We start from the raw sequence: 12,691 nt of genomic DNA on the forward strand, positions 1-12,691 counted from the left end.
GAAAGAATTATTTTTTCTCCTCTGAAGTGTTTACAGTCCACATTAGATATAGCTCATACTGTAGGAAAAATGACCAATAATAGTTTCTAAAGTTACAGTAATGTCTCCTGGACCTGCTTCTTCTGTCCTCCTGATTATTGAAGTCTAATATTCCCTTTAGCTCTGCTTTAGTCTCTACCAGCTCTTGAGCTGCTAAATGCTCCACTTTCTTCACCAGCTAGTCACTAACTTGACTGCTGTTTGACACTGGACAGGAAGTGCACAGATGGTTTATTGGAGTATATTAGCCGACAACAGCTTCCTGCTGCTGCTGGAAACAAGGTGGATGCCAGCAGTGAGACTGTACTATACAATATCTGATGAGAGGCAGGCTTTCATTGTCTGGTTCCAGTCCTCTGAATTATTTCCTCACATCTCCAAAAGTCCAATCAGAGCCTTGTAGCTGGAATTGAGAGTGCCGTCTTCTGACATAAAGAACCCTGCTGTTTTCCTCCTCAGTATTGTTCTTGGATCAGTCAGAGGGTCATCACAAGTTTGTGCTGCAACTGAAATTCCAAGAATTCACGATGGACTTGTGACCATGTTTTGTCCTGAAGACGATAATGATGGCACACAACACAATTCCAGACATACCCTGAAGAAAGATGAAAGCCAAATACGGCTTTGAGCCATTTGATGCTCATACTTATAATGGTAGAAGATGCCAGAGTTGGTCTGAGGGTCAGAATGTGACTGCAGAGGAAGATGAAAGTAAGGAGATGAAAGCTGATCTTGGATCTGATGCTGTATGTCTCAGAGTGATTTGGCTAAAACACAAATTATACAATTCCCACAGAAAGCGAAAGTGTCTCGCTGCCATGGATGCAGGATTTCCAGCTGAGTAGAAAGAGAGAAAGCAGTCCAGCACATTCGTATCTCATCAATACATCTGCAGAGATGCTGGTAGCCATGGAGATGGTCAGTCAACATGTAATCACAATGCGATACAAAAATAGTAACATCAGCACTCTGCGTGTTGGTTCGGAGAGACAGACCCAGTGAAAGTTCTCGCAGCATCATGTATTTCGACGGGGCGGTGGAATAATGAGCTACACGGACGGGATTTGGAAAACCTGATCGCCATCCAGCTCGCACTCGCCTCAGTGACCACACATAAGCCACAATGCTAATGTTGTGTGGGGGAATGCTGCTCAGGAGTTTGAGCTTTAGAAATGCTGCAAGCTCCTTACACACTTCTGCTTTGGGAATAAATCTTAAATTATTTTTGGTCCAGAGATAGAGAAGAACTTACATGCAGCACATGTTGGTACTAAATGGGCCTGAAAACCTACTTTCTTAATCGCTTCTCACTCTGAGTGACGGAATCTTTCCAAAATATGTCATTATCTGCAAAACTGAGGACCACACTGGTTGTTTCCTTCATTAATTTCATTTCATTTGTCATTTTTGTCAGTGCTCTTGTGACTGGTTTGAAGGTGGAGCCCTTTTGGTAAAAGGTGATGTCAGCTGTTTCCATGGACCAATCTGAATGTAACCATATAAGAATCAGAAACAGGCCATTTCTGAAGTCACTCCCTATTTACGAGTTAAAGATGTGAAAATACATGTGATAGATTCAGACGCTTTAAACATCTGGTTAAAAATAGTTTCCTAGACTCTACATCTTTACATCCTTGCTCTTTTTTCTGCTGATCCCAGTTACCCTCCATGAAAAACACTGTGTCACTACTCATTGGAAAGCACACTGCCAGCTTTTAATTGACAGCGAAAGAGCGTCTCAAGATGCACGCTTTCGTCAAGACTGATTTTTCCTGTAGCGGCACCATGAGATGGACTTTGGGTGCTTAGTGGAAGTTCTCTACACCTATTCGATGAAATTTGGTCGACACGTCGCTTCAGGATGAATTTCAGTAACTTAGGTGACTTTTCATCAAAAATGTTAGTCTTTGGTTTAAGATCAAATACCCACAAAACTAATGACATTCCCATCAGCTGTACTTCCTGTATCATGCTAATACCTTTCTAGTTTGTCCTCCAGAAAGGTATGTACTTTTTGATTACCTCACCCCTCCAGTGACGAAACATCAGCATCACATTGTGCCTTTGTTGCAGCACGTACTACAGTACATGTGGTTTTTACAGCCAACATAATCACAGATCACTATAAAGTAATGGGCGTACACCCATTAGTTTGCGTGGCATGACGAGGCACAGTTTGACAGTCTAGCGTCCATAAAACATTAATTAGATTTCTGACTGTGCCTCACGCTGAGGCGGTAGACTGTTCCAGACACTCTGGCTGTCTGACAGTGAAAACTCCTCGGCTGTTTCTCAGCAACAGACTCAGTGGTTTGTTCTGTGTCTCATATCCAAGGTAACAGGCACTGAGTGTTAAATTTAGCAGGGTTTGCATCGATATGAATAAATGGTATGTGGTTCTCAATGAGTGAGTGATTCAACAAGGTTACTGAGCAAATAAATGAATTCTCAAATTGAGTTTTTTCTACCAAATGATGATGTTTTTCCTTGGTTTGGCAGCAAATTACATTCACCTTCAGGGTACAACAAGTGAGCTGCAGCACATAGCTGTGAAAATGTGAAGTGAGGATCTGCTTTAGACAGATGTTGCTGATTGTAGGTGGACTGAAAACACAGAACAATACAATCCAATGCGTTTTTTAAAATTATCGTATTATAGGACGCAGATTATGGTACAGTACACATGACTAATATAATCGCCTCAAGGTCCAATTACCGGTTAATTTTTGAGCTTTCAAGTGCAATCTCACAGTCTTCACAGGAAAACGGAACCGCGTCAGCTGTCATTGTGTTACCTAACTATGGAACTTTGGTCATGTGACAACACGTGGGGAAACTGTAATCTTTGTCTCCCCTCAAAGACAGTTCAGATGGTCTGAATGTTGTGGTGGTTTGGAAAACTCTACAGTTTTCTTGTGTACTGTGGAGAGGTGTGGGGCTTTGTTTCCTGTTTCCTTTCTTGGCAGAGGCTGGGCGTGGTTCTCCAGGTGGTTTGGGAGCTGGCTCCAACACAGCTGGGACTCATCACAATCAAGCACAGTATAAAGACTGTGGACTGCAGAGGACTCGTTGCCAGATTGTTTCTAATGTGCTGCCTATGAGTATAAGTGAATCTATAGTTTTTGTTCTCTCCTGTCAATCACTAGTGCTCATCTTTTTTCCCTTTTGCTCAGTGAGTTCTCCCGCACTGATCTCCATCTCCAGCATCTCAGCCACCATGCTGCCCAGCCTCTTCCCTCCACCTGCCTCGAGCCTCAAGCCCTTTACCATCACCACGTAGTTTCACCTGTGCCTCCACCACCACATGCCCTCTACGCTGTGCTCACACCATCTGAGCTCTGTGTGCTCCAGCGTATCTCTGAGCTGCTCTCCACCTCAGTGCCTCGTGTTTCACCTGCTGTTCTGAGTCTCCACTTATTACTACTTCAATACATTCCTATTTTACCCTCACTCCCTGTCTGCGTGTCCGTTATTGAGTCCAAAACCTGCAAAAACATAGCAAAATGTGACATTGTTTAACATATTGGAAGGATTTTTCATGACTGGAAATTTGTATTTTTATTAATTAGAAATGACAAGAACGTAGGTGTTTTATATTGAAATCAACATTTTTCAATGGCCACTTAAGTGCACGGACACAACATATTTAGAGCAACTATACAATGATTTAACCATGTTTTAAACCATTTTCTGCTGGTAATTTATGTTTATAGTTCTACTCTTCACATTTAGGCTCTTTTCAGCTCTGTCTTTTGGAATAGAGGAACACGAAAAGGGGAAAATGTCTGACTTGCGATGTTCCTCCAGTTGTACCACATGCCTGGCTTGGCAGGATGGCGAAGGATGATGATCGAATCAATCAGTGGATGGATGTACAGACATTTTACCAGGTGATCATATGAAAAGAGTGTCATTTCTGTTCACTTTAATTGCACCTCAGGGGACAATGCTTTCACCCACAGCTGTCTCCTGGAGACAAGAGGATGTGCTTCTATGCACACCTGAAAGAATGTGAGCAGGATTCTACATCTCCTCACCTTTCAATGAGAGGAAACCTCAGTTACTTTCACTAATTCAGAAAGAGAAACTTTTTTTAATTCGACTGAATCATACTGATGAAAAGCCAGCGTATGCACTCCGTATCCTTTTGGAATAAATAAGAGCAGACCATGCAAATCAGGTAGAAAACTTTATATGTAGGTGCTACTGTGTTGCTCCTGTTATTTGTTTTAGACGTTTAAAAAGGCAATTCCCCTTAAAACGCACATTTCAGGTAAAATCTGTATCTATTAACAACAAAAGGAAGGAGGAAAACAACCGCAGCCAACTTTCTCTTTCTAGGTGGCGCTCATCCTGCTGTCGGTGCCATTCGAGCAGTGCAGAAGAAGAGGGCGCAATGAGATGACGTAACTTTAAAGAGCGCCAGTCAACCCTCAAATGGTTGGAAGCAATGGGAAAAAAGTGTCGGAAATGTGACACTTCTGTTCGTCTCGTGTATTTATTTGAGGAACGTCGCTCCTCGTGGAGGTCACGTTTCGTCCGCAGCGATGTTCAGTCTCTTCCACGAAGCTGACGCTGTAGTGACGTTTGCGTCACATGCTTCGCGTACGTCGTGATGTATTTGCACGTTGTTGTGTTGGGGTTTTTTTTCCCCGATACACCAACTACCACATCATAATGCAATACAGAATGAATATTACAAAATACTTTAGCGGTTTTTAACAAGAAATTGTTGGTTTTTTAAAGAAACCGGACAGGAAACTCGCGTCACTTCTTTCGCCGTTGTCATGGCGACACTTCCGTCAACTGAATCCATCGCTAGTTGATATTGGTTGTGGCTTTTTTGGAGAAGACGAGCTTCTAGAGATTTTTTAGGACGTTACATGTTGTTGAGGGACCTCTTTGCACATTCTGGTGAACTTCAGTAGTTATCTTGGTGCTGTAATGACCGAACAACGGGCCACTGTGGAAAATAAAACCGGAAAATGCATTTTACACAACCGGATAGAAGAGGTGAGCGCACTTCAAACTGCTTGAAAAACTACAAACTGTCCATAAAAAACTGATTTTTATGCATAACTTTAAAGTTAGGAGCAAACTTATGACATCAAATCAACACAGTATCGTTTTTTAACAATAAAAACCAACAGAGAGTATCGTTACCTTGATGTTAACGTTTTTTTAATAGTTGCAGAGAAATGTTTTTTTGACCGACTAATTGATTAATCGACAAATTATGTCAGTTCAAATCCTAAACAAAGAACACAGGTTCAGAGGAATATGGGTTTTGTCTAGTGAAAGACAAAAACTAAACTAAAATCAAATCAAACAACAAAGTATCAACAGCATCTAACACAAACAAGAAGTTTTGCATAAAATCAAGACAGAATCTTCCATTGAAAGTCAAAAACCAAACATTATCAGCTTTACAAAGGTCGTGTTGTACTTCTTTAGATTGTAACATGTTTGCATTTTTTGGATCCAAACCCTGTACATCCACTGACCCAGGGGACTGCTGCAGCGCTTGACACAGAGGAGACGAGGGCCCAAATCCTGAGGCATGGACACAGAGGGATTCTCAGGATGGACCAGGAGTCTAAAATGGAGAGTGTCACCACGCATAAAGCCAATTACCTCCCTCCAAAGAGTCCAGGGGTGAGGCTGCGGGGTACGTTTACGTCTTTTTGTTTCTGTTTCTTACGTCCCAGTTCAATGAATCTTTTCCCAATGATTTGCTGTGTGTGCTCTCTGCTTTTCTGTTTCCATGACTCAGGCATCAGAGGTGAGCTTCTGGAAAAACACATCACCCAGATGATAAGGTAAATCAACTATGAAACATGTATTATGATGCAAAATAAATTACTGCTGGAAATGGTTTGTTTATGGAAACGGAGAACGCTGCCTGACCACGTCTTGAGGAGAGAAAGCAGAAAAGAAACATGTTGGAGGAAAGTGATGTAATATTTACACGTCTGGGTTTGTTTTACTGTTCAATCACAGCTGTAATATCCTTTAAATCAGATTTTATGATGTTATTTTACATGGAGGCCAGTCATCCTAATGGGGTTTATAGAGTCTCTCCCCACAGATGTGGTTATTAACATCGCGCGCGAGTTAACTGCTCATAAAGAACTCAAAGCATCATGTCTTCGATGAAAACGGCTTGTTCGGCAGTAGACGGTGTCTCATCACTCAGTCTTGAGCCATACACTGAATTTCCTGGACTTTATAAGTACACACCAACGCCGCTGGATTCATACCAGGTTCCCATCCAGCGAGGAGCTCAGAGCGTTTTTCTAGGCTCTTCAGTTGTTGTGTTAAATATAATCCTTTAACACTGACAGAGGCAGCCGGGTCAGAGGTTTGAAGGGTTGAAGGCTTTTGTTTTTTATGGCTTAAACACATCAGTCTTTAGTCACACAACTCTTTGTTCCAGTGTACATGATGGCCCGTTGATCCATTGAGTGACATTAAATGATATGTGCAAGGATAAGAAATGTCTTACATCACGACTCTTAAAGGCCCTGCATGCCATTGTTTCACCCACACAGTTGTTTGCACTGATTAGACCTCTTCTCAGGACTGTGTGGGCATGAACACACTGTGCTTGACTGCTATCTGCCTCACTGTGCTGGCAGTGTTCTTACACCTGTCAGGGCTAGACGACATAGTCCATATCTGTAAATACATGCCAGTTAACTGTTTCCCCACATTCCTCACTTGTGTCGTATGCTGCATTCAGGCAGAATACGATAAGATAAGATGCTCCAAGATGGTTACAAGCTTAGTTAGCTGTGTAGTCACACACATATTAGCCTTAAGTGTTTTTATTGCAAGTAAAGTGGGACACAAATATTGCATAGCTCCTTTTCATTTTCACATTGCATCCACAGAACCACTTACTGTAACTAGATGGTGAGACAGAGAACATAATAAGTAAGTAATTGCAGTTGTGGCCAAAGATGTGTGTGCGGTTTCTAGTGTAATCAGGCATGACACGCAATGTGTTTATAGGCAACATATGTATTCATATGTGTTTAATATGTATAATGTCTTTGTTTAGGCCTATATTTGGAAACTACACTATATTTGACTTTGAATTTGATTGACGCATGGGTTATATACAGTATACGAAAGTCACTTTTTGACACGATACTGTTATCTGCCTGCTCACGCTGGTTTAATATGCAGTGTTCTGGTGATGCGGTTTCCAAGCAGCCTGATTAGCTGCAACAGATTTTCCAATTACAGGCAGTGACAGTCAGATAAAAGACTTCCTGTAAGATGGTTTCATGTGTCTTTGCTTCGCCTTCAACCTTCCTCACTCATCAATCCTCCAGCCAGGAATGAGACGATGGATGATGATGGTGGATGATTTCCGGGTCACACATGGATCGAAGAATAATCAAATGAGTGAATTGTCATGTAGCCTATTAGTAAATGAACTATGGTGACTTCATTCAATTTAGCTTTATTTATATCGCACTGGTTCATGACAAAAGTTATCTCACTTTTCAAATAGCAGCTCCAGACCATACATGTCCCAACATGTCTGCTGAGCTGAGATACCAGCTGCAACCTTGAAGTGATGAACACATTCAATCCTACTCACTGGACCTGACCACCACCGTGTTGCACCGCTATGTTTGACTTTCTAAAGTGGCCCAAAATGGACAAACCAAACACTGGCTCTGAGGAGAGCCCATCACTTTTTTCGTGTTCCCCGTAGAGGAGGTTGAGGCGAAGGGTGTTCAGCTGGATGCAGTCTGCAACATCACTCCTAGATGCCTCTGAATCCTACACACTGTTCTCTTAAGTCAAAAATGTGATCTTCCTCCATCGCTGCCACATACTGAGGCTGATATCTTCTTGTTTTCACAGTGAGAAGATTCATGCTGAACAGAAACCAACAACTCCCAAAGCTGAGTTCTGCTCCACAACTCAGAAGGATTTCTGTGTTGATGGATTTGTGCCTCTTAACCCTGAAACAACACAAGTAAGTGCCTGTACATACAGTACACTCTGTGTGTGTATACAAGTTAATGAAGAGTGATGAGATCAATTCTCCTGTGTTGATTCTAAAACAGGATATTGTTTATCGTGCCTTAAGCACAACTTCAGCACTGCGACTGGAATTAAAATTATGCCCAATACGTTGCATCAGTTCGATATTTGGATGATTCATTTGTTTTCTTACATTTGCAAAAGTGTGAGTTTTCATCTATTGCACAAAAAACTGTCTGCGTCTGTTTCAAATGACCAGCAAATTTTAATTGGCACCATGGCACTAAAAACATGCTAAAGTAGACATCCACTGTAGTGTGAGCGGTGCAGTGCAACGCAGCTGCAAGACTGTTGATGTGAAAGAGGCAGTTTTTAATTACAAGCCACCGTCAAATACCATCAAAACCATGAGTGTCGTGCTTCATGTGACATGAGAGGATATGACTAATGTCCTGAAAAACTGTCTGCACTGTCAGGGATCCTGTTAGAAATTCAAAGAAAGAAGCTATCTGTGTTTATTTGACTGTTAGTGCGTTAAGCTGTAAATCATCGGTCTGAAAGTATAAACTGAAACCCGTCTGATTCTCAGAAAACCAGAGTGGACACGTGGTCCTGCAAAAAATGTTTGTTGCACTTGTCATTTTTTTGTAAACTCAGTACTTCTGTCCAGGTCAAGATCCCGTACGAATGATTTCTGCCATGATCCTCTGAACTTGAGCTGCTCCAAAGCAGGTTAGCCGTGCAGCATAGAATTCACTCAGATCCACTCAGGTTATGAATAAGCCATCTTTGTGATGCCAGAAAACCTGAGTTACACCCAAATATTGCTGTCTGACCCACTAATCTCTCACAGGAAAGGTATGTTTAGACTGAAGGCAAAGCGATTTTCTGCTTTATTTGCATAAATTTGACTGTTCCTGTGTTTTTTTTTTTCCAGTTTGCATATATTCACCTCAAACAGCCGCTGTACCGGCTGTACAGACACAGTTTTAGCATGTAGCTGCAGTTGTTTGTTTATGTGCGGCAGCTCAGCCTCTGACTGATTTCAAAACCTGCCAGTTTCCTCAGTTATTTCCTCCACTTTCTGTTCTTTTTCCTCTCATGTCTTCCTGTGAACATAAAAAAGCAGAAGGCCAAGAGACAATACAAACAAACATAAAGATGCCTCTAAAATCGGAGGACTTCTGGGAAGACTGCAGTCAAACAAAAACAATGCAGATCACAAGTATATTGTTGCACATTATTGTCCTTGACAGCAGCGTACGCTTATACAACACACAATGTCCTTGAAGAAGGAATGCCACACATTAACTGAGGAGAACTGAGTGTTATTGGGGGACGTAAAAGCAGAAAATAACATTTTCTGATGCATCACTTTCATAAAAATTGACGATTCCAGACCGTTTTCATAGCACCAGCTAGCTCTCTGTTTATGTGATGACCCCTGGACTCTCACAAAATGTGAGGAAATATTTGTGGAGAATATAAGAGGTACACAGAGAAACGTAGCTGGGATGCAGAAAACTAATCTTGAGAATCCATAACAGTCTCTGGTTCTAGCTTCTTCTGTGAAGATGAGTTTTTCTGTCTCAGATAGAATCTTTTTGAGCTTTTGGACTTGTTGACTGGACTAAATTATTATTAATTTCATATACCAACAATTATTCATTTCATTAAAAGGTAGATTACTCAATAAAGAAAAGAACTCTTACATTTTATGCACATAATGGTCCTATAATGTACTAGTAGAGTCATGTTGCCTCAGAAATAGGAGAAGAAATCAAACTCACACTGCTGCTCATGACACTGTGACACTGAGACACTGTGTTCTTGTCTCTTCTCCAGGTTCATGATTATATAACTGACCAGGCCATCACATTTTGGACTGAAAATCGCCAGCGGATACAGGTGTGTCAGATTACTTTGTGAACACAGGGTGTTATGTTTGTTGCTGTTGTCGTTATGTTTTTGCTTGGCTAAATGCTAAAAACCCACGAAATAATTTCTGTTCCATTCCGTAAATGATTTATTTCCAGAATAAGAGGAATATATGATCAATATCTAATTAATTTTCTTCCTGATGCTGAACCTTCTGCCTGTAGTCTGTGTGTGCTGAGTGTCTTCTTTAGAAATAACATGCAGCCACTAATGGCACCATATATTGTTAGAGGAGAAGGTAGCAGCTCTTAGAAGAGCTGCATGTATCCACCTACTGTAGGTCAAGAGGAGGATGTTTGTAGACTGTATTCAAAGCTCTTCATGTCTTTTTAACACACAGCATGGACAGTAATGTGGAAAATGCTAATCGTGGTTTAATATTATTCTTGTGTCATTTTGTGTCACAGGGTGTGACTGCCATACGCACCCTGAAAGCACCTTTCAGGAAGTCAGCCCTGTTCAGCACACCCATCAGTGAGCGGCTGGACGAGATCGATCTCCCACCTGACAACTGAGGCAGCGCGACGATCGCGTTACGTCACTTTATTACCTGTTAATATGAAAGAGCTAACACAGTTTAACAAGTAAGCTTGAAGTATCTACACCACATGTGTATATGAAGATGTTTATTAAAATTAGAAGGGTGATAGTGTTACCGCCTGAAAAACACAGATCTGTAGCAGAGGCTCAGCTGAAATCATGTTGACAAAAGCCAGACAGCAGTGCACTGACATTTGGACTTTAAACCTGCCAAACAAACTATCTCTGAACTTAATAAAACACGCTAACAGGTTTCTGATGGACAGATTTGCTGAGAAACATCTGCCTCCATGTTTGGCTTCCTAAAAATAATTGTTTACTGTATCTGTCAGCACCGCTGACGGTGGCACACAGTGCAGACCACAGCCAGTAAACAAGTAAAAGAACGAGGAGACGTTCACTTGCATCGCCGCTCATTCTTCTCTCTCATCTTGCTCCTTTTTTGCCCTTGCTCTGACACATTCATCTCCTTTTTGCTCTCCGCATTTTATGTTGATGAAGTTTGCATTTCTGTTAATGCCTTATGTCCTGTCTGTTGAGCCAAGCTACCAGTTTGCTGCTACCGCTTCTGGAAACATTAACCACATCATTTCCAGTACATATACGCACATGTGCCTGTAAACATTCTAACCACATGTAAATGCTTTCACGAAGTGGAAACAGATTGGATAAGCAGAGCAAAGGCAGTAGGCAAAAGTGGGATTTATTTCGAATGGGACGCTGCTGTGCAGAACTGGAAATGTAGTTTTCATTGTCACAATTAGCGCATCAGCATCAGCATCTGTTTTTAAGAGCAAACGTAATTTAGCTGGAAGTGTGTAGGAAGCGGAGAGGATGCGTCACTAGATTAAAACAGGCTGCATCACACAAACTAGTTCTTACGTATTAGTTGTTACAAAATATTTACACATGCGAGCGTGTAGGTGGAACTGTTGTGCAGCCGACTGAACCGACTGACAAATCTAGCTCGCTACAAAAACAGATTATGTGACGCAATCAGTGTGAGTAGTAGAGGTAATTTGGACATGTGGATGGAAACACTGCTGGGATTATGGTGTCCATTTGAGTCACAGTGTTTCCAGGAACAAAACATAAATTAAATCATATTATTACAGATAACATGTTCACACACTTTAAATCTTACTTTCACAAAGTACCACAGTTTGGCTCGTTTTACATCCTGTAAGGATGTTAAGGTTTGTTTAAAATGTCTACTCTAAACTCTGATCTCTAATCTTTACAAAGGACTGGCAGGTATGTTTGATATCTCCCTTGTCCCCTTGAAACTTTTTTTTTTTTAAATTTTTGTTCCTACTGTGTCGTAATTGTTTTGTAATTGGCTAACGCTACAGAAGTTTGCCAACAACTGATTGACAGATCGGCACAGTTCAGTCAGACACACTTGTCAAGCGTTGCATTGCTACACTAACTTAGACTCATGATAAATCTCAAATCTAAGGCCTGTAACCTTGTGCCTCTCCATTAGATGTGAAGATGTGACTTAAACTTCGTGGTGAATGTAACCCTTCTTATCTGAGAGGTGTGTGTGTTTAACTCACCACCAGGTCACTGTCTTCTCAAGATCAACTCCCAGCAGCCTCATCGTGGCATCCCTAATGAAGTCAGAGCAACCTCCCCCCAAACGTGACATCAGTATGCTTCTCTCTTTCTCTCAGCCCGCCCAAATCACGCCTGTTTCTATAAGACACTATCAGAACACCAGGAGTGGGCCACTGACAGCAGATCATACAGCTGCATTTGGTAGAAACGGCTCTGCTGTTTAGCACATGAGGAGGTTGGGGTGGATACTGATTTCCACATCACTGTGGTCTTTATCACCTATGACATTCCTTAAGATGGAGCAGTCTGAAACAAGCCAGTGCTGACTAAGAACTTTCAAATCGACAGACGACCTTAGACCTTTTGTATCTGGACCGTCATTTGTGCTGTTTCCTCACGCTGCCTCCGCCTGACCAGGGAGCCTTGTTTGTTTACAGGCTCCATTCATCTTTTTCAATCATTTCTTCTGAAACCTCTAATTATTGCCATCGAATGGTGCTGAGGAACAAAAAAAGCCCCACTTTCCTCCTACGCCGGGTAAGTATCTTGCCATTGTCCTTGAAGGAAATAACAAGAAAACAATCGAGGCTCAGAAAATAGCACAGCGAGT

General features: G+C 41.6%; 1 protein-coding gene across 1 annotated transcript; it reads left to right on the forward strand.

Annotated features, from left to right (window-relative positions):
• Window positions 1–4,898: 4,898 nt before the first annotated feature.
• Window positions 4,899–11,431, forward strand: spag8 (sperm associated antigen 8). Its single transcript, XM_076758788.1, has 6 exons — window positions 4,899–5,052; window positions 5,548–5,707; window positions 5,813–5,858; window positions 7,921–8,035; window positions 9,889–9,951; window positions 10,389–11,431. Exons 1-6 carry the CDS (start codon window positions 4,984–4,986, stop codon window positions 10,494–10,496), a joined length of 561 nt encoding a protein of 186 aa, XP_076614903.1. The 5' UTR covers window positions 4,899–4,983; the 3' UTR covers window positions 10,497–11,431.
• Window positions 11,432–12,691: the final 1,260 nt, after the last annotated feature.

Source organism: Chaetodon auriga, chromosome 19 (assembly GCF_051107435.1).
Source record: "Chaetodon auriga isolate fChaAug3 chromosome 19, fChaAug3.hap1, whole genome shotgun sequence".
Taxonomy (NCBI): domain Eukaryota; kingdom Metazoa; phylum Chordata; class Actinopteri; order Chaetodontiformes; family Chaetodontidae; genus Chaetodon; species Chaetodon auriga.

Bases quoted from the DNA above. Each gene is read 5' to 3' on its own strand.
- spag8 (XM_076758788.1), top strand. From the start codon at position 4,984: ATGACCGAACAACGGGCCACTGTGGAAAATAAAACCGGAAAATGCATT. The intron at 5,859-7,920 runs GTAAATCAACTA...TTGTTTTCACAG, and splicing joins CACATCACCCAGATGATAAG to TGAGAAGATTCATGCTGAAC. The intron at 9,952-10,388 runs GTGTGTCAGATT...TTTGTGTCACAG, and splicing joins AAAATCGCCAGCGGATACAG to GGTGTGACTGCCATACGCAC.